Genomic DNA, 25,930 nt, shown 5'->3' with positions numbered 1-25,930 from the left:
AAAACAGACAAAACTAACAACACAGGAAGATAAATTTGCAAACATAATAAACAGAGGGAAGTTAGCAGATAATGAGTTCCTAATTTCTCTTTAAATGGCTCTCAGTTTGTACGCCAGGCAATTAAGACTTAGTTTACAGCTGAGGACACAGTTGAAAGTGTGAGACTCTAGGATGAAAAATGAATATTTTATTCATTACTATTTAAAGAATATGGTAAAGATTAGTTTAGCGTGAACACAGATTTTAAGGCACAAAGAAAAATGACCGGCACTTCTTTGAAGAAATGCTATTTGTAGATCATAGCTCCTCTGAAGTACACTTTTGTAACACAATATCATCATCAGTCACAGCTTCCAAATACTGAGTGTAGACGTCACAGGATCTGCCATAGCACTCACTGCCTTAACACAGAACTGCTGAATGGAGAATATCACTGAGATCCACAGTGTTTCTTTAGCAAGTTTCTAAGTCATATGAACAAAATGCACAATAACGGACTGACTGGTCCTCACCCCGGAGGCAGATCGCTTCCATAGTAAATGAGTACTAACCAGCATTTCTCCTTGCTTCCAGTTACAAACTAGATTTCTACTTTCAACTTATAAAAACAAGCAACTTAGAATCCAAATATAGCAGAACACCCCAGTTACTGAGAGGAATGGCATGCACTGCCAGGATGCGTCTACAGATTCTGAGAAAGAAAAGGTTCACAAAGCTTCTCATAGAGTCACAGAATCATTAAGGACAAGAGAAACCACTAAGTCTATCTAGTTCAAACCATCAGCCCATCACCACCACGCCCACTAACACTGGTCACTCTGTGTGTCACTACCCTTTTCTTCAAAAACCTCAGGAACAGAGAAAATATTTGAAGATATGGCAGAAAATAGTGGAAAACTGACTTGAATACAACAATTTATACTATAAATATTCAGTGATTTAAATCACACAAATGAAACCTAGTCTTCATATTAATAAAATGGTTCAGAAAGGTTGATAAAGACTATTTACATCTCTCCATGTATCAACACAAATTTTGTTTAGTGCAAGGTGGGCTTTATTCAGGTCAACCAAAAAACAAGGGTCTCTTTCTCACAAACAGAAATCCTTCCAGTTTGCATTTGAGAAACATTTGTAGCCAAGCAGCTCCCACAGTCACAGGCACAAATCACCTTACAACACAGAGAGGGACCACTCTAACCTATTCATGTCATCGAAGCACAAGAGCAGGGCCAGACAGAAGCAACACATCTTAAAAAAAAGCTATGAAAAAGAAAGGCACAAGGAGATGGAAACACTTGCATAAACAATAGCTGCTGTTCGTCTCCTTCCAGTATTTACATACTGCAATAAACTCCAAACAATTACTATTTGCTTTTTTAATTATTATTACTATTTTGGAGCCTTTTGTGTTGTTTTTGTTCCAGACACATGGTCAGTTGCTTTGTTTCCCCCCATTAAACCACAACCTACAGACTCTAGAAACACTGTATTCTAACAGTCGCAGGACTTCAGCTTGGGCCCTTAAACCAGACTAAAAAAAAGCAAGTTCGTATATGTTGTCCTGCAAATTATAGGTGGGAAGATGTTCAGGAGAAAGTTATCAAGGTTACAGGGATAAGGAGAAGAAATAAGTCAAGAAGTACTTGTAGACTGAGAATGGGAGTTCTATAATACAGAACACTGCACTGTCTTTAAAAACCAATAAATTTGAAGAATTGTTCCTTTCTACAGTGCAATTGTATTAAGGATTACACCTTTTAAACCAGATTTTATTATATGGAGTAAAGAAGCATTTGCTGCTCTATACAAACAAGTAGTTCAAAATAGCTATACTCATATCCAAACCACAACACCACACACCAACTCAAACATACCTCTCCCCACCGTCTCGCCGGTTCGGGCTGACGACGGGCTCCGCTGCAGCCTTCGCTCAGCCTGAAACAGAATAAAACTTGCTTCAGCAGCCCTTTGCGTTGCTTCCTATTCCCAACAGCACCGAGAACGGAGGAATACGTCCCCACTCCGTTCGCTCCTACCGGAGAGATCGGGAGGACCTGACGGCACCGCTAAAAAGCCCTGAGGGGCTGAGAGCGCCCCGGGGCTGCGCTGGGACTCGGGGAACAGAGCGGCAGCACCCTCCGAAAACGCGACGGCAGCGGGACGGCGATGTTACCCCGCCTCCGAGAAGCCGGGGGAGCCCGGCGAGAGCCCCGCGTCGGCCCCGAACGGAGCGCGGAGGGAGCCCGGCGTCCTCCCGCTGCGGGCGGACGGCACCGAACGGCTCCCGGAGCTCGCCACCTCCACGGTCCCGGCACTACCTAACCGGCTCACCGGTCCGGGCTGATCTTCATCGGGAGACGTCTCACTGCAACCTGAAACAAAACAGCACAACACGCAGAGAACGTGACATAGAATCCCAAGGTCCCGTATTAAAAGCAGCCCCCCGCGGTACTTACCAGCCCCAGCGGCGCTACGACCGGACAAAGCAGCGACTCCCTCCAGCGGTGAATCAGGGGAGGTTCAGTCTGGACCTTAGGAAGTATTACTTCTCGGAAAGGGTAGTCAGGCATTGGCATGCACTGCCCAGGGAGGTGGTGGAGTCACCGACCATGGGAGTGTTCAAGAAACGTTTGGATGTTGCGTTGAGAAATATGATTTAGCTGGGAAGTATTGGTTGGACTAGATGATCTTCTAGGTCTTTTCCAACCTTGATAATTCTGTGATTCTGTGAATCCCAGAAGCTCCTCTCGTGGCTCCCGACGGCTTCTGGAGGAGCTCAAGAGACGTTGGGGGCGGACCCTCCCCGGGCTGCCGACGAGCAGCAGCTGCGCCCGGGCGGCCGCGGCCCCGCAGCACCTGACAGTCGTGGCCTCGTTAGCGTCGGCTGGGGGCCCTGACAGCTGAACACGTGGGCTTCAGATCTGAATTAGGGATTTAAACTGCACTTTCAGTTCTAGCTGGTAATGGGCTTCTCCTCACCTCGTTGTGGCATTCACTAATATGTTCAATAACTGTGTCTAATTCAAATGGATCGCTTTGTATCTCACACGATCAGAACAACAGAGAGTCATCCTTCCAAAGAGCAACGCCAGCCTTAATGGTTTCCAGCGGCCCCTGCTGTGTGCCGTCTCTGCTTCATTTTCACCCTCCCCAGATCCAAAAAACAAACAAACAACAACAAAAAAACAGGTTTGTTAAACCTATAGAAACTTTGTGTCCGACCGAGAAAACATGACCGCAAGCAGCAGTGAAAACACGGGAGCAATGATGTGACTAATTCCCTAATGGGTTAATGATGCACTGGAGAAAACTGCCAACTGGTGAAAGCTGAAGTGTAGTTTTATAAATGGTTCTGTACATCCTGGCCTGCGTTAGGAATAGTGTGGCCAGCAGGAGCAGGGAGGTAATAATCCCCCTGTACTCAGCTCTGGTGAGGCTGCATCTCAAGCATTGTGTTCAGTTTTGGGCCCCTCACTACAAGAAAGACATGGAGGCCCTGGAACATGAAACTGGTGAGGGGTCTGGAGCACAAGTCTTGTGAGGAGCAGCTGAGGGAGCTGGGATTGTGTAGCCCGGAGAGGAGGAGGTGATGGAGTCACCGTCCCTGGCAGTGTTCAAGAGGCGTCTGGATGAGGAGCTACGAGATCTGGTTTAGTGGCTTGTGGTAGCTACAGTAATGGGAGGACGGTTGGACTAGATAATCTTGTACATCCTTTCCAACCTCGTGATTCTATGATTCTGTGATTCTGTTTTCACCTCAGTTCAAAAAGTCAGCTAAAAGTAAATACTAAAAATTTATAACTCTGTACTTTGGGTGCAAACTGTGTAGCAAGAGCCATTCAAAAGAGGCTTACAGCTAGACCTTCCCCCTGAAAATCATGTATTCGGATGTATTCAGATAATCATGTATTCAGGTCTTAACATGAAATTAGGGTCAAAGGAGCAAAACCCTTCTGCTGTAAATCAGCAAGAGTCCACTGATTTTCCAGTATATGCATCTGAGTAACCTGAGGCATGTATTGTCTTGTTTTGCTTTAAAACACTGACAGAACTTCAGACTTTGAGGCTTTTCATGTGCATAGCATTGTTGCTCTTGATTCCAGCACTATTATTTTTGTTAAAATGGAACACGCTTTTAATTTGTAATTTAAATCCATTCTTTCCTCCTTCTACTGAAAGATATTTTGCATGTGACAGTAACATTTTGTACCTCAAATCACCATCATCTGCTTATTTATAGCAAGATCTAACAATAAGGGGCGTCATTACTAAGCCCTCAATTTTACTAAGCCCTCAGTGGGAGCTGGATAATAACAATGTTAGTCACGTGACAGTGCTGTGAACTCAGTTATCATTTTTCTGACAAAAATGAGAGTGTTCCTTTATCAGTCACTGTTGCTATTTGACAGTGTTCTGCAACAAGAATGCTAAAAGAACCTTCACTTCCCAAGGCCCATCCCCTTTATCATCCACAGCCGCTGTTATGTAAATAGTGTACATCTGGTCCTGGTATGCCGTTATGTGCCAGGATTAAACACCTCAGTGTCTGAGGGGAAAGGGGAGCTGCTAAGAGAACTGTTTTTGGAATGTGCTGAGTTATCCTCAGAAAAAACAAAGGAACAAAAACAAATGACAAAAACAACCAGGGATCCAAAAAACAAAACTACAAAACTGGGTTTTTTGTGGAGCACCGAAATCAAACAGCTTAAGAAAAATACAAGTCAGTCACTGCTGTCAGAAAGCAGAGATTAAATAATTGAAAGAACCTGCCTTGAGTAAGCATCAGCAGCAAGAAAAGACCGAAATAGGTTTTAAACTTGCATGAGGTTTCTCATAAAGTGTGATGCTGAGAGACTTTGATAGTAATAATAAAACACCGTTCTCTGTTCAAAGATGAGTATGTGGGAAAGAAGAATGTTAAGCTGACATCCTACTTCCATTGGATCTCTTTTTCTTCTAATGAGAACGTGTTCTAAGTGCAGTGCAGCACAAAAGGAGACTTTTGCTGATCTCTGAGTTCACTTTTGACCCATACAGGACAGTGCACAGTGGTTAGAAAGTGTTTTTTTTTCCTTCAGCATGCTTTTTAAAATCTCACTGCTCAAGTTGCAGCTCTCCCTCTGCACTTTTACAGTTGGGGCTCTCTGTGCTATATCTTATTTTCCTAATTTAGATCCAAAAGATATTTTATTGGCTTTCACTGTGATGTACATGAGTGCTCCGAGTTCATGGCACTGAACTGACATGCATCATGTGAGAACTATTTTATACTTTAAAAACCTTGCTATTATGAAGTAGAACACACTGTTGACTTCAGAGATATTTCTTCTTGTTCTATGTTAAATTGAAGCCAATAGCAGGAAGTATTCACAGCTTTGATCCGCTTCATACCTGCTACGTGGTTGAAACAAGAAGACCGCTGTCTATTAACATATTGCACTGATGGAGGTGATGTAAATTGCTCTACCTTTGGAGAAATGACACTGTTTCTTCCACAGATTATTGTGTCTCAGTCTGGTTCTTGTTGCAGAGGTTTGTTCTTGGGAAGGGAAAGTACTGGAGGAAATTCTAGCATGTTTCAGACTCTTCACTGCTTGTCAGTTTCTTTGGATAGAGAATGAAAACCTTAATCCACGTGTTAGAAGCCTTCAGTGGATCATCGCCCAGATGTGCCAAGGAATAGGTTATTCCCATGTCACCTCTATTTTGGTTTGTATAATTGATGTGTCAGAGCTACTTTTTCACTCTGGACTGATTTTGTGGAGAAGAGAGGACTATTTCTGAGCCACGATGCTTTCAAGGCATTTTGCAAGATGAGACATTTTACTTGTGGCTGAAAAGATGCTGCGTTTGTGATAAAAAAATACCACCTGATTGGTTTCTTATGTTCCACATCTATGACTGGCAATCTTCCACCACAGTAGAAGAGAACTCTACTGCTATGCCAGTCTCATTACTCTAGGTGGTGCTTGGATATAATCTTGAGAACTCAGGAGTATCTTATGTGAAGTGGAATAAGCATTCTGAACTGCATAATAACGACTTCTTGAAATTTTCACAAGGATCATTTTTATTTCCTCAATAAGGCAATAACTCATTGAATTCCAGTCAAAAATTCTAGTATATATGTAAAACTACATATATGTTTTGAAGGCTGGGTACTCAGAGTGGATGTCTGGCTAGTAGAAACTGCTAGAACTAGAGATAAAAGCTGTTTGTGGTGATGAAGCCTGTCAACTGAGCTGCATTTTTGCTAGTTTTCCTAGGAGGGCCTTAACATTTTGGAGAAATGTGTTCTGTGATTCCAAGTGAGTCCCAGGAAGAACTGTCTGATAGCACGCATTATAAACCCTCAGGCAAACACTAGCAGTGGGAGATATAATTCAGTAATGAAGATCCTTGTGGGGGAAGTGGTTTTTACCATCCTTTTTATAGAATGGGATAGAGAGAAAAAAGTTGGCACAACCTTATCTAAATCTGGATGTCTTTCCTGATCTACTGACCCCACTTAGTTTTGCTCAGGCTTGCTTGTAATCCTTGGAACACACTGTAAATTAACTAAGTGCTTAATTATTTCACTGGTGAGGTGGTAGTATTTTTCTGTCATTAGCCTGAAGCTAGCAAGTACTATGAAGGAAAACCCAATGCAATGAAGAGGTGCCTGAGTTAGCTCTACATTACGCAGTTCAAAAGAGAACGTAGGCAGTACAAGAATATACTTCTGTTATCTGAACGGCTTTTGATTTATCATTTGCTTTTAAATGATGAAACGAAACAAGTTCAGAGCAACTGGTACAATGCAGAAGTAGTCAGGGAATCTCTTTCATGGATTTTGTGGGCTTGTCATATAAGGTGGATAGAAGTTCAGAAGAGTGGCTGCAGTCTCAGCTGAGCTTTGGAATAACAGCTCTCAAGTGCCAGGGAAAACAGTGGATGAAGTTTATTCACTATTGTCTTTCTTACCAAACGCAGAGTATTTATAAAAAGTCAATGATGCTTAAAAAATACTTTATTTTGCCTTTCTGGAAACTTAAAACTTGATCCAAACATAATCCAGGAAAACATGTTGCGATAATTTGTTCATAAGCGTACAGTGTGTCAGCATCAGCAATCTCTTACTATGACTGGCACGTTACATATTTTGGAGCCTAGTTCTAAGTCTTCTGGCAGCATTCAAGTTTGGTGCTATTCATTTTGACTGGATTAATTAAAGGAATTCAGATGATTCTCCCAACTGTGGAATTGTTAGAGTTTTTCTAACAGAATGTTTGTAAAAATTATTTTTACCCTGGTTAATAACGAGTGGGGCATCTGACTGTATTACTGTATTGTTTAGATGAAAAAATATGTTGCCCTTTGGTAGCAAAGGTAATGGTAAATGAGAGCTATATTTATGTATTTATCTTGCCTTAAAGTTGATCTTCTGTTACTATTCTTGAGCTTTTTGGGTTGCTATAGAAACTGCCATAGCCTCCACCTGCACTTCTGCCAAGAATTTATTGCGTTCAGAGTTTCACAGACTCTCTATTAACTGCAGCACTGACAGACAAAAGCACATTGCAGGAGGAGCTGAATTAATGGTTCAGTATGATGCATTCATCTTTTTCATATGAAGGCTGATCCAAAAGTAATGCCTCCTATTTTTGTGATCTTGACCAGCAATATCAGATGTAGCTGTTGATGACATGACAATAGAGGCTGAACGTTCCCACCAATATTCCATTACATTTTGTTGCAGTGAAATAGCAGCATTCTGCTATCTCATTGTATTCTGTTGTAATTTCCATGGAAATAAATAGGAGGCATTACTTATGGAGCACCTAAGCATTACAGAATCACAGAATTGTAGGGGTTGGAAGGGACCTCTAGAGATCATCGAGTCCAACCCCCCTGCCGAAGCATTCTGTTTCCATATTCTTTTTCAAGTTTTCCTTTACAAGCCAGTAAAGGTCTCACGTGTAGTTATGCCACATAGATGGATTTTCTTTGCTGTGACTATATTTGATGTTTTCTAGCTTTCAGTGCCACTGGAGTAACAGCGAGAGTCTCTTTCACCTCTGCTTTTGTGAAGCAGACATGGGAGTGCACAGATGCTGTTTCACTAGATCTTGTAAGCTTGTGATCACTCAGTGCTCTTCAGGGTTTCTGCTTGGTTTGTGTGAATCAAAGAATGGCAGGTTTTTTTTTTTTGCAGGCCTGGCATTAGATCAGAAATGTCAGTTTATCAAAGTTGAAACTGAATGTAGCTGCATGCAAAGTTCAATAAGACTATTCTCTGAAATAATTTATTTTATCCTTGGTGGAATTTCTCATTAAAACTAGACTGAGAACACCTCTCATTCAGGTAGCACAGCCAAATCTCAGACCTGTTTCCCCACTTGACTCCCAGCATAATGCTGCTGCCAGTGAAAATACATTGTTCTTCTGATCCTGTTCTACATTCAGTGGTGGTGGACTAGATTATAACTAGTTAACATCACTCTCCACAGTATTCAAAGAAAATAAGTTCTGAACTTAATAAAAAGCAATTCTCTATTGTTCACTTGCAGAAAAAGAGGGAGGAAAAACACCACTAGAGGAGGAAGAGTGGAAGTATTGTATGTATTTCCATCTCTAATGTTAAACTCTCTTTCTAAGCTCTGGTTTGCTTGTACATAGCGGATGAGACATGGCAAATACTACAGACACCTTTGGTGCAGTATTTCTTTCATGAGATATTTGCATGCTACTAGTAATACTGGCTCAAAGATTGATTAATATCATCTTATTTTCATTAGAAGCATTAGGGGAAGCCCACAGACTGGTGAATAGACAGGATCAGACTGATGTTGGAAATGGGGCAAAAAAGAAATTTTAACAACCTACTGCTTGAAACTTGCATATTGAATAGTGCCTTTAGATACTGAGCATTTGAAGATAGCTTAAATATACCTGTTTCAGCTTCTAATCTTTTTGGATACCGGTTGGATTTTGGTATGAAATGAGTATTATTTGTTGGCTCCTATCATACTTGAGAAGCCAGGTAGTCGCCATGTCTCCAAGTTGCCTGCATGAGCTATTTTCCAGGCAGCAGCTATGCTTTACTTAAAGAAAGCAATGCTTCCAGAGTCTCCATAGATGTTCAAAATAAAGACCCTATCTGTCAGCTGAACAGCCAAGCGTGTGTGTGTGTGGAGGGCTGAGAAATCCACCTGCCATTGTCGTCCTGGATAATTCCCTCTCCCCATTTGCCCTAACTGAACCTTGTGACTTGTTTTAGGATTATTTTGCAAACAAATTTCACATTGCTGGGTCACCTGTCTGATGGTAGTATACAAATTTGGGGTGACTCTTTGTTGAACAAGATATTTATAGAATGCTTCTGCTCCCCAGTGAGTTTTCCTATGTTCAGTCATCACCACAGCCCATAATATGGCTGCTGGAATAATTACTTTCCCTTGTGGTGTAACGGCCTATCCTTCCTCTTTTAACTGCCCTTCCAAATCACTTAACCAGTTCCAATCCTCTTTTGAGTATTTTGGCTCACCATCCACCTGAATTTTACCATCTGAAATCAAGGAAGCCTCCACCACCTCACCCTCTGCCGCTCGCTTCACTTCTCTGTCAGTCAGTGCATTTCCCATTCCTTCAGCACTGTCTCCCTTTTGGTGGGATCGACAATGTATTATAGCAGCCTTCTCTGGCTGTTGTACTGCCTCCAGGAGTCTGAGTATTTCTTCAGCGTGTTTAATGCCTTTCCCTTGGGTTGACAGCAGTCCTCTTTCTTTCCATATTGCTCCATGTGCATGAACAACACTAAAGGCATATTTTGAATCAATCCATATGTTTACCCTTTTCCCTTTTGCCAATTCTAGAGCCCTTGTGAGTGCTATTATTTCAGCTTTCTGTGCTGAGGTGTTCGGAGGCAAGGCCTTAGCCTCTATTACCTTATCAATGGTTGTTACCGCATATCCTGCTTTATGAATCCCATGTCGAACAAAGCTGCTCCCGTCTGTGTACCAGGTGTCTTCTGCATCCTCCAGTGGTTCTTCTTTCAGGTCTCTGCGACTGGAATATACTGCTTCAATAGTCTCTAAACAGTCGTGAGACACAGGTTATCCTGTAATTCCAATAAGAAAAGCAGATGGATTTACAATATTTGTTACTGTTATTCCTACATCATCTTGCTCCACTAGAATAGCTTGATATCTCAGAAATCTCTGAGGGGAAAGCCAGTGTCCCCCTTTTACCTCCAGCACTGTAGAGACCGTGTGGGATACCAGTGCAGTTATCTTCTGCCCCATTGTAAACTGTCGTGCCTCTTGGATATTGATTACCAAGGCAGCCACAGCCCTTAGGCCTCCAGGCCATCCTTTGCTTAGTTCATCAAGCTGTTTAAAGAAGTAAGCGACTGCCCTCCGGTATAGTCCAAGATTTTGGGCTAAAACTCCCAAGGCTATTCCCTGTTTTTCATGGGAGAATAGCAGAAAGGGCTTAGTGACATCTGGGAGTACTAATGCTGGGGCTTTCATCAACTCCTGTTTCAACTGCTGAAATGCTCTTCTGGCCTCCCCATCCCAAATCAGATCCTTTGGGAAAGATTTTAACATCGCGTAGAGCGGTTTTACCGTTATTCCATAGTTAGCTATCCATAAACGGCACCACCCTGTCATTCCAAGGAATGTTCGCAGCTCTCTGGAGGTGCGTGGCTCAGGGGTTTGACAAATAGCCTCCTTCCAGGCGGGTCCCAGCATCCACATCCCCGCAGTGATCTTGTATCCCAGGTACGACATTTGCTGTTGAGCCACCTGTGCCTTCTGTGGGGAAACTCGATACCTGTTAAGTCCAAGGAAATTCAACAAACTAACTGTCCACTTCGGACATACCTCTTTTGTTTCTGTAGCTATTAAAAGATCATCCACATATTGTAATAATACCCCTGCATCAGATGGGCGCTCCCACTGCTCCAAGTCCTTTGCCAACTGATTCCCAAATATCGTAGGACTATTCTTAAAATCCTTGTGGAAGCACAGTCCATGTAAGCTGTGATTTCCATCCTGTACTAGGATTCTCCGATTCAAAAGCGAATAACAGCTGGCTTTCTGCAGCTAGTGGCAAGCAGAAAAAGGTATCCTTCAAATCCAAGACAGTAAACCACGTTAGTTCAGTGGATAATTTGATAATCAGAGTGCATGGATTAGCTACCAGGGGGTATAAGTCCTTTGTTATTTTGTTAATTGCCCTTAGGCCTTAGACAACTCTGTAACTTCCATCAGGCTTTTTGACTGGTAGTACTGGTGTATTGTATTTTGACTCACACTCTACCAGCAGGCCATGCTTTATGAATCGATCAGTTATTGATCATATTCCCTCTCTATCTTCCATCCTTAGGGAGTATTGTTTAATTCTTGGGGGCTGACTCCCTGGCTTGATTTTTATTACCACAGGGGGTGCATTTTTAGCTCAGCTTGGGGTTTCAACTTCCCATACTCCTGGGTAAACCTGGTCCCTTACTTCTTCTGGTATCTCTGTACTTATTGGGGTAGTTATTAAGGCCAAACTAAGTAGTTCTATTGCAGGTTCCTCCTTTACTATAAATGTTATTTTCCCCTCTGCAGATTTTACTTCTGCTTCCAGTTATTCCAAAAAATCCTGCCCTAGAAGATATTTCTGTAAATTTGGCATATATAGGAACCTATGTATTCCCACCTGTTTTCCCAACTCAGACTTTAATGGTTTAGAAAAATATGCCTTTTCTTGTTGACCTGGGGCCACTTTTACCATTACAAAATCTTCACTCAGCGCCATCAAGGATTTATTTAAAACAGAATAAGTGGCTCCTGTATCCACCAAAAATTCTACACTTTGTTTTTCATTCCCTAGCTTTATTTTAACCAGTGGATCCGCTGGGGTAGATTCCCCAGGTTTATGTCATCCCTTTCCACCAGGGCTTGGATCTTAATCCAGGCCCCCTCCCTTTTCCAATTTTTCTGTGGGCAGTCTTTTTTCCAGTATCCTTTTTTCCTACAGATGGCACACTGTTCTTTCTCAAGCAGTCTCCTTACTGCCCTTGGCCCCACCTCCTGCAATGCTGTTAATCTAAAGTGTAATTCAGGGGCCACTTTCCCCCATCTTCTAACTTACATAATAACCACCACTGATGGCAGTACTCACGTATACAGGACAACACTCATTAGTTCTGTGAAAACGACACCGTTCCTCCGGTCTGTCACTATAACTTATAACATATACTCTTTCGTTCTCATTCCACTCCAAATAATTCATTTACTCATATAACACACAAAATCACTTCAGTTCCTCCCTAAAACACGCCAACCATTTCTCTTACAGGAGAACCAACTTACAAGGCAAGAACTCCGACTCATTCACACTTGTACACAAACTATTACAAGTATTAGCAGCAATTTTACATATCATAAGTAAACAAACAATCAGACGACCATATATTTCATACTCTCAATCACACACACTGCCAGCTTCACACTTCACTGAGTCAGAGCTGCAGACCCTTTTTCAAGTGCTTTGATAGCAATTACTCAAATACACGGTACCTGGCCATAAACAATAGATGGTAATAGCAGCAATAACACAACCTTATGATTTTCACTGATTATAACAGTAATAAGGCAGCCGGTAGCTCCCACTACTATGGTCCCAGAAATCCACAAATCATTCCACCTTTTCCCCGCGTATGACTTATGTTCCCTTTGTATGACTTATGGGTTCCCTTTGTAGGAACTCCCAAGGAGTTTTCCTACCCCAGCTGGCAACCAACCAGACCTGTGAGCTCACCTGTCCAGGGGAAGTGTCAGCCACTTTGCTTATACCCTGCATAGGACATCTCCTTATGGTTTACGGGCTCCCCTTATCCCATACACATACCTTTCTGTTGATGGATGGTCCTTGTCTGCTCCCATGGTGAGCAGGTGAGGAAGGAGAGTCCTTCTGAGAAACCTCGGGGCGTGCCAAAGGCATCCCCTCTCTCAGATGTCCCACAGCCGAGCAGAGATGGTCCCATCTGGATCACCAAAATTGATGTGCGGAATCAGACTCTATAACCAGAATTAGGTTATAAAGCAGGTATGTGTTTATCCAGCGATGGGCACATGGGGGATCACTCCTCCTACCATGCAATGGACAGAAGCGTTAGAAAGTTATAGAGCAAGTGTATACATATTCATCAAATTTCCAAGAACTAACTATAGCAATGTCAACATGTCCCACTGGTCCTTTTCTTCTGACGTTCCCCAAAGCCTAGGATACTTAATCTTCGTGATTATTTATTTACCTGATTCCTACTTTCAATACACCACCCAAAGGTGGATCAGAAGTAGGGATGCTTCTCTTTTACAGCCCTCGTGCTGTTCCTCTTGTTTGTCACACTTGCAGATCCAGAGAGATTTTTAAGTCTTGGGTTTCTGGGTGCGAGGAAGATAAATGGCGCAAGCTGCTGGCAGAAGCCAGGAACTGCATGTGAACCAGGCTGCTTAGCAGACAGTTTAAAAGACATGATTAAAAGTTATAATTTGCTTTAAACTTTGATTTCTCTTTCCTCCCCTTTTCTTAGCATAATAAAAGAAAGAGTGGCTGTAAAGAAGACTGTAAACAAGCAAGAGGTCAAACGGTTCATACATGTCTCAGCAAAAATCCCCATTGAAAAAAGGAGATGCACAGGGAACGGGGAGAACCAGGTAGTGACAAGCCATTCAGCAGGTCTGCTTTTGAGTTCTGAACCACCTTTTTGTTTGTTAACCTAACTACAACTGTCATCTGGCAGCCTGAGCAAGATGGAAGGTAACGCTGCTAAAATGTGTGTCAAATGTACTCTGTGCAAGCCTAAAATCTCAAAATTCTTGATATAGAGATGCAGCGAATACTTCTAACGTGATTTCCATCTCATTATTCCCCCTATTGTGACCCCAAAATTAATCACCACTAAGACTACTATTTTCTGTCTTATCCCTGCTTACCTCAGTGGCCACTTAGGAAAATGAAATGTGTCATCTATGTTGGTCAATTTGTGTGTCCTTGCATAGCATACAACAGAAGTGAGCGTGGACTCTATTAATAACTGTTCCTACGTAAAAGAATCCATTTTCTTCAGTTCTCTAACTAATGATGCACTGTGGGAACAAGACAGTCAGAAGCTTGGGAATTACTCTACAAGGAAGAATCCCAGTGTGTCTTGGCAAGAGCTGCTTTATGCTCTAGGCTTGCTTGGTAAGAGCCAACAGTAACAAGGTCTTATTTTGGACCAAAGTTTAAATAAACATACACTGAATGTTTCTGCCTGTCTTTGAAAGATAATACACAGAAATCTCAATGTTTATTTCAGAAGAGTCCTTTTCTTTTTCTTCCTCCCTCTTACCCTCCCCCCCCCCTCCCTCCCCCAGTTACACCAAGATTGTTGTTTAACTGATATTGTTCAGTATTAAGATAACATTAGGATAGATAAAAGTAAGAGAAAGATAAATTATGCTGTTTATTCTTTGGTTCTTATTCTTCTTTGTCCTAGGCTGTAACATGCATGAAGAAACAATTCATTCCATCATCTTATATTCTAAAAACTGCTGTGGATCTGGCAGGATCTAACGTGAGAGAGGGCAGGACTCTTTGCCTTTAGTCTTTCTGCTTCATACATTGTTCCTCTCCTCCCTTCATTAAATCTTATCTTCAGATCTTCCTGTTATTCTGTTCTCAATTCATAGTTCAAATTTTATTAAAACTCTAAGGAAGAAAGTGATCCTACATATCTTTGAATCCCAAGTGAAGCAGGATCCTGCTTCTATTTGCCTGTGTTCTCTAATTGCCACCTCACAATGTCATTCCATTACTGGCAAAAACATCAACAGGAAATCCAGGAATGGCTAATTAATGTGCTTAGAGACACTGTTAATCTTTGCATAAATTCAGGATAGGTGCTATGTCTTTTATATCCAATACACATCACAGCAGTTGATGCGCAACAAAATCACCTGCTGAGACCTGTGAACTAACACAATAACAAATTAGATGTTTATCTTCATAAATGCAGAACAAAACTGAAGGAAAATAGAACCAGTACAGAGCAGCAAAGGCAAAAGTGAGTAATTTATTCTCAGCTTCAAAGATAAATTTAGAACTCCACATAAACTGGTTTTCCTAGATACAAACACAATACAATGCAACCGGTATTCTGTTAAATGCCTTTTATCACACCTGGCCACCTGAAAGACTTTTCTGAGGTCCTGGAAAACCCAGTAGGAATCTGAAAAAGAAAAGCATTAAGAAAATCTCAATAGTAAAACCATTGAAGAGCCAGAAATTTTAAGATAATTGAGAAAGTACTGAAAGGGAAAAATAGGCTCAATTCCTATTTCTTAAAATGCAGGCTGAGCAAGGAAGTAGAACGTGATTACTTCAGGAACATCTGTGTTAAAATCTTTAATTATAGTCATTCAGATAAAAGTTAATTAAAAGCCCATCCTTAATGTAGCAGTACGCTTTTCCCTGCATAGCACCATCTGGGACTGCCTTTCTTCTGCCCTCTCTGTTATTTAACAGAAATAGTAACAAGTAGCTGCACAGGTACTTCCAGTTTTTTTCTTATTTGCTGAGCAGAGCAATATTGTCTGTTCCAAGAGGGTGTTGTGCTGAAGGGTATAGTCTTTTTTACAGGAAAAGAAACGCTGCTGAAAGAAGTTACAGGAGTAACTTGGATATAGAGTTCAAAAATAAGCCAGCTCCTACGCTATTGCAATTGCCAGTGTTTCTGGTTCACAAAAATCAGACTAGTCCTGAAACGCATCCACATTCTGCCCCCAAAAAGTCAGTTACATTCTGCTAACCGGCACAGTAAGACAAACCAGTTCTGAAGCTTATAGGTGAGGTATTAGCAAGAACTTTTGAAGATGCCCAAAGGGAAATGTTTGAACTCCACCATCGCCAAAATATTTGTCTAGCTTGCTTGCAGCGTGTCAAAATAATTGTGCCCTGTGAGAAGATGTGTCAGTTGAAATTTGAGGCAGGTTAGTAAGCTGGCTGCTAGGCCACCCCCAACAATAACTGAACAGGACAAACATTTCCTCCCTGTGTGGCTTTTTGAGCACTGTGATGAAGTGGCATTATGGTGCTTCAAATTGCAGATCTGTAATTTTGTGCAGAGAAGGAACCAGAAGAGTAGGATGTTAACATGCATCTGAACAGTGCTTTTGATACACGCCAACCAGAACAGGAAAATAACAGCAAGATTATTACAGCCCTATTTAGCCAGGAGTATAGCATGTTTTCATCGATATAGGATGCAAAGGAGTGCTGAATTTGGAGTTACATCAATGTCAAATAATTGCTAATGTAGTGGGTGATGCCAGGTTTCTATCACTGGATTAGGGTATTTGGAATTAAAAATAACTGTCTCCATAAAATGAATAAACGTTTAAATATTTTAGGGTGCGTGTTGTTAGACACCTCCCACCTAATTAAAAAAACAAGGACATGCCATTAAATTACAAACTTAGATATATCCAGGCTGTAGCAAATTGAGGTTATATCCTAATTCCAGAAAAGCCAGACTTATCACTTTGGACTTAGAATAAGAGAGAAAATAGATTCACATTTAAAATCTCAGTTCTTACTATTTCTTAATATTCTGTACAGAAGCTTCACTAATAAACTTGGAGATTACAGTTGGAGTTAACTGATTATGGCAGTGAATACCTAAGCATCTTGTCATTTCAATACATATTTCTATTAATCTGTTTCTTTACTTGTTTTATTTTTGTTACATTTTTCAAGTCAAGAAAAAAGCTTCCAGGTAGCAGCAAGTGATGAGCTGTGTGCCCCAGGGGTCTGGTTTTGGGACTAGTAGTCTTTAATGTCCTTAGTAATGACACAGATGGTGGCATCAAGCGCACCCACAGCACATTTGCAGATGGCACCAAGCTGAATGGTGCAGTTAACACTGCAGAAGAAAGGGTCGCCACCCAGAGGGACCATGATAAACTGGAAAGGTGGGCAAATGTGAACCTAATGAGGTTCAGCAAAGCAAAAGGTTTTACACTTGGTTTAGGGCAATCCCAGATACACATACAGACCAGACAGAGTAGTCCTGCTGAGGAGGGCTTAGAGGATCCTGGGTAATGAAAATCTTAACATGAGCCAGCAGTGTTCTCTTGCTGCTCCAAAGGCCAGCGGTATCCTGAGCTGAATCAGAAGAGTGGTGGCAGCAAGGAGATAGAGGCAATCATCCCTCTCTACTCTGCCCTTGTGTGGTCCCATCTGGAGTATTATGTCCAGGTCTGGGGCCTCTGACAGAGAAGACCACAAAGAGGATTAGAGGGCTGGAGCACCTCTCCTATGAAGACAGGCTAAGAGAGCTGGGCTTGTACAGTCTGGAGAAGAGAAGGCTGTGGGCAGTCCTCATTATAGTCTTCCAGTATTTGAAGGAAGATTATAAACAGGAGATACATCAACTTTTTTTTACATGGGTAGGTAGTGATACGACAAGGGGGAACTGTTTTCAACTAAAAGGGGAGATTTAATTTAAACACTGGGGAGGTATTCCCACAGAGTGGTAAGGTGTTGGAAATAAGGTGCCTAGAGGTTGTGGATCCCTGGAGGTGTTTAAGACCAGGCTAGGTGGGACCCCAGACAACCTGCTCTAGTATTTATTGGTTGGTGACCCTGCCTGCAGCAGGGGGGTAAAAGCAGATGGTACTTTGAGGTCTCTAACTTAAGCCATTCTGTGATTCTAGAAGGCTTGGGGCTCCAGGCTGACTTTCTCACATACTATTTACCAAAGTGTGGCTGAGCTCATCTCCTTCCCTTTGACCTGAGAATTATTAATATTAATAAAGTAAATAAATGGAGATTGTGTAGTTGAGCGCTATGCCTAAAATCCCTCTTGACAGGCACTGGCTGCTCTGTTCATGCGTTTAAGATTTCAATCTTACTTTATTAACAAAGCAGTTCAGTGCTTGCCAACATACTTACAAGCACTTAACTGTAAGAACTTAAAAATACTAAGTACATGCATGAGTGTTTTCCTGTCTTGAAGCCTAAATCACAGATTTTCCATTTTTATTATAATGACTGTAAAGTTGCTTAAGATCTTGCATAACACTTTACTTGATCACTTTCTGAGCATGGCAAGTTCTTCTTAGGTAGCTCTAATTAACTGGATAATAGGTTCTTCATTACTACACGATAACTGTGTGACAGAAGTATATACAATAACATTTCAGTCTATATTGCAAAACTATGAACAGTTGTGATGTCCAAATTCTCTAGATTAGGCTATCGCACAGCAAAAGCAAAAAACATGAAGGATAACAGGACAGAAATGGTTTATAGCAAAGTTAAGTGGAAAAGAATATTTTTACAATTACACCACTGACTAATGGGTCCAGATAATGCAACATCTCACTGAAAACTCTATCTCTAATAAAATAAATGAACATAATCCCGATGAAACTTTCTTAAAGCTAAACCCTCGTCATGTCTTAAATGGGGAAAAAAAGGCCAGATAGTTTGAGGATAGTCCTCTAAAATCCCTAGTGTTTGGCTATATTAGTGCTCTCCATGCTCCCCTAGATGTTTCTCATTTTCAGCTAAGACTTCTTACTGTTTAAATTGATATAATAGAATCATAGAAACACAAAGTTGGAAGGGACCTACAAGATCGTCTAGTCCTACCATCCTCCCATAACCTTCCCTTCATCACAGCTTTTCCCCCTTGTAAGGTTATCAAAGCTTTTGAATGGTGGGATCCCTGAATAGAAAAGATTCCATGTATGTGACATGAGAGGGATACAAAAAGCTACAGAACCAAGAATTTTCAGAGAAGATGCTAACTGCATGTAGGCTACAGTGATGCCAGAAAATCTGGGCTTGGACAAAGTATTCTTTTGAACAGAAGGTATCCATATTGGTTTGGATTTATTACCACTGCAAACTGAGAACTGGTGAAGTGGAAAAACACAATACCTTTTAACCTTTTATTGTTCAGTTCTACAGATCTATATTTGCTCCTCCTCTCCCATACGAGATGCTATAATCAAGAAAGCTTTGTAGTCTGGAGTTTTCCTTTATTTCTGTTCAACTGAGCCAATGTACTGATTTACTCTATGCAGAAAAATGCCACTAAATTTCATGGTTATTAAAATATTTTAAACATAACAGTTTTTCACCTGTTTCTATTAGGACTATGTTAATTCCCTATTCCCTCACACGGGCTGTGAGCTAAAAAAAACATGGTAGGGAGCAATCTTGAGTATGACGAGAATTACAAACACTTAAATGAACCAGAAGTGTTTGTGAAATAATTTATTAACCTGAAAACTGGCAAGAACAACACAACCAAACATTAGAGCAGACTGCCCTTTAACTGAAACCCAGTCTTGTACACTTTGTTTCTTCTCTCCATACAGAAGAAGACACAAGACAAAGACAGACCTGTGTTATTAAGGTAGGATAAAAGCATTTGCTATTTAATGGCTCTGGGAAAACTTTTGTTGCCTTGTTACCAATGTGTATACTATACATTTACAATACAATGACAGGTTTTTGTTGGAGAAACAGAGCAAAAAGCAAAAATTCTCAAAATCTTAATGCATAACTCATATGAGCAATAGACTGATAGTATAGCAGCAGTCACCTGCTGACCCCAAACAGATCTACATAGGTCACTCTGAAAGTAATGCTTACTATTTACTTCCATGGAAACAACAACAGATACATACAGTCCAATAATACTACTCGATATACCAAATTCTCAGCTACAAAATACTCTTTTTCAGCATAGTCACCACCATGAGCTATGTATCTTTGCCACCTACCAACAACAGCCTGCACGCCACCCTTGTAAAAATCCACATGGCTGTCCAGAACATGGCTTGTTCTTTCACGCTGCTGTCACCACTGCTGAAATGCACCACCCACAGCCTCTTTGTGCTCAGACCCACTATCTGGTCTCTATAAGCTTTCAGCAAGCAGTCGGTTGCATGGCAACAGAATTTAATAGAATACTCAGAGGAAGGTTCAGCCTCTACTACCATTCCACCAGCATTCACTTCTGTTATTATGGGCCAACATAATAAAATAAGCAACGTTACTTTTGGAGCAGCCCTTGTATTCTTTATTTACTTACTCATTTAGTCTTCCTCTAGTTTTTTTGTTCTGCTTGTACTTATCTTCATCACAGGTCATGTACTGGATTTATGAATCTCCAAGGGTGAAGGTTTCAGGGAGTACGAGGGCTGCTCCAGAAGTGAAGTCAGCATCTTCATGGCTTCCTGTTCAAGCAGATAAGAGTGGACAAAAACTCTGCCTTACACAGATAGTTAAATTTAGTGGAGAGAGGGAAACTGGCACATAAACAAAGCTGAAATCCTTTGCTGTGTTTGTCACAAAGATTAGGCCTTCATGAGGATTATGTTTATATAGGCAAGCAGCATTCTGTAATGCCCAAGACCGCCATCATTTCTTTAGCACATGACTTGGGGGCTGACTGACCACAAGACTGTGGATTAGCCAAGATAATGTTTTTATGAATAAAGCTTAAAAATGCAGTACTGCTATCCCACTCTTGTTCGCATTCTGCAGTAGAAATACTTGGAGTAAGATAACATCGACTGGAAAAATCATGGCAAATATTTCTGTCCCTTAGATTTTATGGGATTTGTGCTGAGAGTTCACTGAAACACCATAATGGAAGCTAAGTATATTGTGCTCAGCAGTGAAAAAGCAGAGGTGAAGCAGTCATGGCTGAGAACTTAAGTATTTCCCATATGTTTAGCAACACCAGGCTCCTCTACTTAATCCCACTTGATATTCTACTTGCTTTGCCAGAAATGCAGCACATTAATAAACAACATTTGTTAGGAAATAGCTTTCTAACAGAACTAAGGAAGAATCAAGGTTTCTTTAACAAAGCTATCAAAGCAGAGACAAGCAGGCACTTCCCAGAAGCTGATGAAATACTCATAGAGCAGTACGAGTCTATAATGCACTGTTTTGGAGACAAAAGTCATGAAAGAAGATGTAAAAAAGGTACTAGCTCTATTTGCCAGCAGGTACTAAGTACCTCTTGGTGTTGAGCCTTTAATGCCATAGAAACTTCCAGGCACCACTGCAGTTATCATCTGTTCCCTGATAGAGCACCTTCTAAATCATGGTGATTGATTAGGTCTGGTGAAGGACTTGTATGTAGCCCCAACTTTAACTTGAAACTGAGATAGAGTGGAGAGTTCCACAGAGAGCAGCAATTCTTGGTGCTTTTTCTGATCACTCTGAATTTGACTCCTTCCTGCCTTACATAGGAATTGCAAGTAACAGTTTGAATGATTATCTGGTTTACAAAACAGGAATTTCAGTACCCACAGTGAATATATATAGACACACTTCACTACTTATATAATTAATATAACACTGTGTGTTCCACTGAACATAAAAGCCACCTACACATGTATTTTATAAACAGTGGAACACATAGGTAAGGAGACCAGAAATGCTGAGCTTCTACTGCTAAAGCTGGGGCTTCGTGTTCATATCTCCTTTGGTAGTGAGCAGAATTCAAATTCTCTGTCTTGAGTTTGTGTCATAAATTTTGGTTTAAGAAATAAATAGACCTACAACAACTAGAAAGATTAATACATTGGAAGGGCAATACAGGACTGCAACAGCAAATGGACTAGCATGAACAGAATGGTGACACAAAGGAAAAGTGCTCACCCACCTGTGAAGATCAAGGCCTGCAGGAAAGACTCCACAAAGGAAATAAACTCAACCAGAAAACCATCCCCAGAGGCAGTCAGCCCTTAAATGGGGTCTAGGAGAGGTGCAGCCAGCTTTCATGCCTTCCAGTCCCACAGCTGAATTGCCTTCATCTGTGCTCCTAGGGCTGACCCAGTTCTTTTCCCAGGTGCTCAATCAGCAGTTCAGGCTGTAACTCAGCCTGTTACTGTATAACTTCATTCATAAATATATATATATATATTCAATCTATTATCCAGTTTTTTTCTTGCTAAATGAAACTTCTGCAGAAAATCTAAGCTTTGTTGATGTCTCTTTGAGGCAGAGCTGGATTCACATGTCTCAAAAAACCTAGTATTCAACAGTATTCATTTTTCTGCACCTGCAAAATCAACTTTTAGTATGCTTCTCATTGAAGCATTACTTTATTATTTGTTTAATACACGTGAGCAAGTATCTTATTTATTTAAAATGTATCAGCGAGTACGCCCGTTGCTTACATGAACTTCCTCATATTGTTTTGTTTCTGTTCAAACAAAATTGAGCAAGTGATTAACATGCACCAGGCAGACCCTCAGTCCTGTAAGAGGTACCAATTACAAAACTGTCACCCTGTTTGGTAGTGCCACTCTGTTGTAGTGAAAATGCTTAGCAGTTTGTTTCTAGTAAAATAGGACTACCCATAACATGTACGTCGAGGGGTTGCTTGAGTTAGTGCAACAGATTCTTGTTTAGAAGACTGAACTGAGAGCAAGACTAAATCACCTTCATGTCACTGATGCAAATTTATGGTAGTTGCTGTTCAGTACACCTATATGGTGGCTGTAGTATCGTTTACAATATAAACTTATCAGATTAAAAATAAATAAGTAAATAAATAAAAATGCTCTCATATTCTGGAATGAAAACATTTTCTTATTATTTAACTTGTATCACATTCCTCTCATCATGAAAAAATGGTGGCAGACTACTGGCATTTACAGGATTCTAGAAATGCCCCAGGGTGTTTGTCTTTTGAGAACAGTTGATGTGGCAGATTAATCCTGTTGGACTTCATTTACTGTTGTTTATTTTCATGTAAAAGTATTTGTTGTAAAAGCAATTGTTAAATATAATTAGAATTTCCAACCGTGCTGCCTGAATTCATGAATAGCTGCAGAGTAGCACACTGTAAGCAAGGTACTGTCCCTAGTACGTGATGCTAAATACAGTTGAATCATTAGGCATAAGTACGATGATGAGACTGCTATAGCTATGAGAGACTGGTCTTTTGCCCTGCCTAACTCCATTGTACATCTCCCAGGGCCAATGTAATCCCAATTTTCCTTTTGAAAAATGATGTGCTAGGCAGCCAGAGAACATGAACTATAAAATTCTAGCAATGTAAAACCGGTGTGCTTTGTTCCACCTATGAAGGAAATTCTTCAGAAACTATATCTAAATAGCAAGTCCAGGAAAAAAGTTTGGAATGGATGGAAAGAAAGGTATTACTTCCAGAACAACCTAAGCTGTGGGCTCCACATACCAGCACCTCTTACAGTATGCTGCAGATATTGTGTGTGCATTTTCCTCATGTAAAAAATAGATAAAATGGAAATATTGTTATTTTCCTTGTAGCGTGGTCAAGGATTAAAATATATTAATCAGCAAATGTTGGCTTTGCTTTGGTCTCCCATATAACTTTTCTGCGTCTTCAAGATGGAAGGTCCTGAGAAATCCGCTGTATCATATGTCCATACACCTGCATACTCATGCACAGAGGATTAGTTTGGTATTAGAGTGGTTTTACACTCTGACTGATCTTTTTTCCTTTGGTTTTGGGAGCACGTCTAGTTTCTCTTAAGAATCATTTCTAGTTGATATGAATGAAATAAAAATAAACCTGGCTAAGGGGCTATGCATCCACACAGCCTTTTCACTAGACAAAGTAAGTCAGCTTATTATTGCTTCCCTATCATGTGCTTGTGCACACTTACGCCATGGTAATGTGGTATGCTACCACTGCTACAATTTTCCCCACACCCAATTAGAATGACCTGTTTTCATTGTTGCTGTAACTCTGTTGCTTACCTCTTTAAAAAACAAACAAACAAAGCGATTTTGTTTCCACTAATCATTTCTGTTTGACCAGCTGGGCTGGACAAAGGCAGACAAGTCCCATCATTTTAAACATTCTGTAGGTACTTAGGGAAAGCTCCAGACTCTGCGGATGCAAGCGTGTCTTCACTAAAAGATATGCAGAACGATCATCACGAATGACTGTAGCTCAATGTGATCCAATTTCCAGAGCCAGCTCAGTTCTGAACTATCTGTCCTTGAGTGTGCACCCTTGGGTTCTGCATAGCAATACAGAGTATGCAGCAGGAAGTATTTCAAGGGCTTTTGATGAGGACGCAGGCATAAATTACCGTGTTTAATGTTTTTAACTTTCACTGATAGTGGAAGGGAGAAGGAAAATGGGAGTATTTTCCAAGTGAGAGTGATGAGTTTTCATCCGGTCTCTAGTAAAACATAATCCACTAACAACTGATGTGCAAAATCCCTGGGAGGTGTAGTTGGCAGTCACTATGAATTGTAGTTCACTGTGTGCCATTCCAGCTTTGGGGTTTGACACTAGAGCTCTACAGAAATTTTAGATTACCATATTCTAATCTGCAAGTATAATTCTTCAGATTTCTCTCATTTTCCCTTAAGAGAAGTCATTAAAATTTGCTGACATTTCACCCTTTCTTCGGGGAGCATAGCAAACTGTAGAAACCAGATTCTTTTTTCTTGCAGAAGTTATGTGAGGTTTTACCTTACTTGCTGTCGAGAAGCTTATTTTTCGTGCAGCTGTAAAGCAGGTGTTTGCATCTCAATATAACTAATACTACAGTAAATGGAATGGGCAAAGTACTAATAACTCTGAAAGCTGAAATTACTTTGAGGATCGTGAGTCATCTCAGTTGTGGGGGTGGTGCTGAGGAACTAGAATTACATAAACTGTCTCCCTATTGATTTCTTATGAAAATGTGGTTGACTTAATTTAAGAACTTTGAGTAGAGTGTGTAAAAAGAGAAACCAGACCAATTTGCACAACGGGTGGCACTGAGCTATAACATTCAGAATTCGTCCTAAATCTGAGATTGGGCTTGCCTTACTTCCCACTTTTACAATCTGTCTGTCACATTAAATAGCAGTGTCTCAAAGCTGACATCCTTCTTTGCTTCTGTGGAATAACAAGGCTGCATTTCTGAATCCAGCTAGCTGATGAATCTTGACTGGAAACTGAATGGGATGGTATCTGTATTCAGAAATGTTTTATGATGGCGTATGACTAGCTAAGCCAAAGTTGCATTTGCTATTAGCTCTTGATAATTCTTCTTGTGGGATAAAATTTATCTCCGAAAAAACTATGAGCCAGTTATTTCATTGAGAGGAAAGGCACTGCAGAACAGAGCCAAGAAACACGTTCCCAAGTCAGAGCCCTTGTTAAGAACAGAATTCAAACATATGTTCCATATACTTTTAATTACAGGCTTAGTTTGTCTGTAATTTAAAATACTTTAAAGACTTCTTTCTTCCAGTTTATTTCTCTGTTCCGCTATCACTGCATCAAATCAAATCTGCCCGCATTTTCAGATTTCTCCCCTAACTGGGCCTCCTAATTACTGTAAAATTTGTCAGTGCTTTATAAAGCACGTTGTTGTGTGTTAGAGCGATATAGGCAAAATATATAAATAGCCAGCTCTTTTTGCATGTACAATAGATGCACACTATCTGTGGGCCATCTTGTGGGTTAGCTATCTTGTGAATAGCTGTGTTCTGGTTTTAATGGGCAGTGCAAAAGCATGGAGAATGCCTAATTCCCTGACAGTGTAAGCAGCTGTGCTAACACAGCATGGTACTGGGTTCTGCTTTTAAAGCAGTTCCTTAGCTTGAGAGGCAGTTAATGAGTAAATCTTTCTTCATGCAGGAAGGGTATAAAAGAAAGTGTCCCAGGGATGATTTTATTTGCTGCTGAAACAAGGTTAAAGAATGGAACTGTGCAACTAATGGAATTTATCTTAGCTTCTTCTATCCAATCTTCAACTTATTCTATTCTTCGTGACTCAATCCGCATAGGAAAGGTGGCATGCGAAGTTGTTTTCATGCAGTGATAGTGTCAGTATGGAATTTTTTTAGGACTTTGTTTTTATTTTTGTGGCAAAATATGTT

General features: G+C 40.7%; 1 protein-coding gene across 2 annotated transcripts; it reads right to left on the bottom strand.

Moving 5' to 3' along the window:
- Positions 1 to 7,819: 7,819 nt before the first annotated feature.
- Positions 7,820 to 20,034, bottom strand: LOC140253809 (uncharacterized). 2 transcript variants are annotated; one of them, XM_072339764.1, is made up of 5 exons: positions 19,819 to 20,034; positions 13,293 to 13,451; positions 12,887 to 13,127; positions 10,612 to 10,819; positions 7,820 to 10,103 (listed from the first exon to the last, which is right to left on the bottom strand). In XM_072339764.1, the coding sequence occupies exons 3-5, from the start codon at positions 12,919 to 12,921 to the stop codon at positions 10,077 to 10,079; spliced, it is 270 nt and encodes an 89-aa protein (XP_072195865.1). In that variant the 5' UTR covers positions 12,922 to 13,127; positions 13,293 to 13,451; positions 19,819 to 20,034; the 3' UTR covers positions 7,820 to 10,076. The 2 variants fall into 2 exon arrangements, 1 of the variants encoding a protein (XP_072195865.1); XR_011904010.1 differs by lacking the exon at positions 13,293 to 13,451 and having other exon boundaries at positions 7,820 to 10,819.
- Between the last annotated feature and the right edge of the window lie 5,896 nt (positions 20,035 to 25,930).

The sequence above is a fragment of the Excalfactoria chinensis genome, chromosome 6 (genome assembly GCF_039878825.1).
Source record: "Excalfactoria chinensis isolate bCotChi1 chromosome 6, bCotChi1.hap2, whole genome shotgun sequence".
Classification (NCBI taxonomy): Eukaryota; Metazoa; Chordata; class Aves; order Galliformes; family Phasianidae; genus Excalfactoria; species Excalfactoria chinensis.
The sequence above is the reverse complement of the archived record's forward strand: the minus strand, read 5'-3'. Positions and strand labels throughout refer to the sequence as shown.

Bases quoted from the DNA above. Each gene is read 5' to 3' on its own strand.
- LOC140253809 (XM_072339764.1), bottom strand. From the start codon at position 12,921: ATGGGAGCAGACAAGGACCATCCATCAACAGAAAG. The intron at 10,820-12,886 runs GTATGTGTATGG...TGGACTTAACAG, and splicing joins GACCATCCATCAACAGAAAG to GTATCGAGTTTCCCCACAGA. The intron at 10,104-10,611 runs GTAAAACCGCTC...TTGGAATTACAG, and splicing joins TAGCTAACTATGGAATAACG to GATAACCTGTGTCTCACGAC.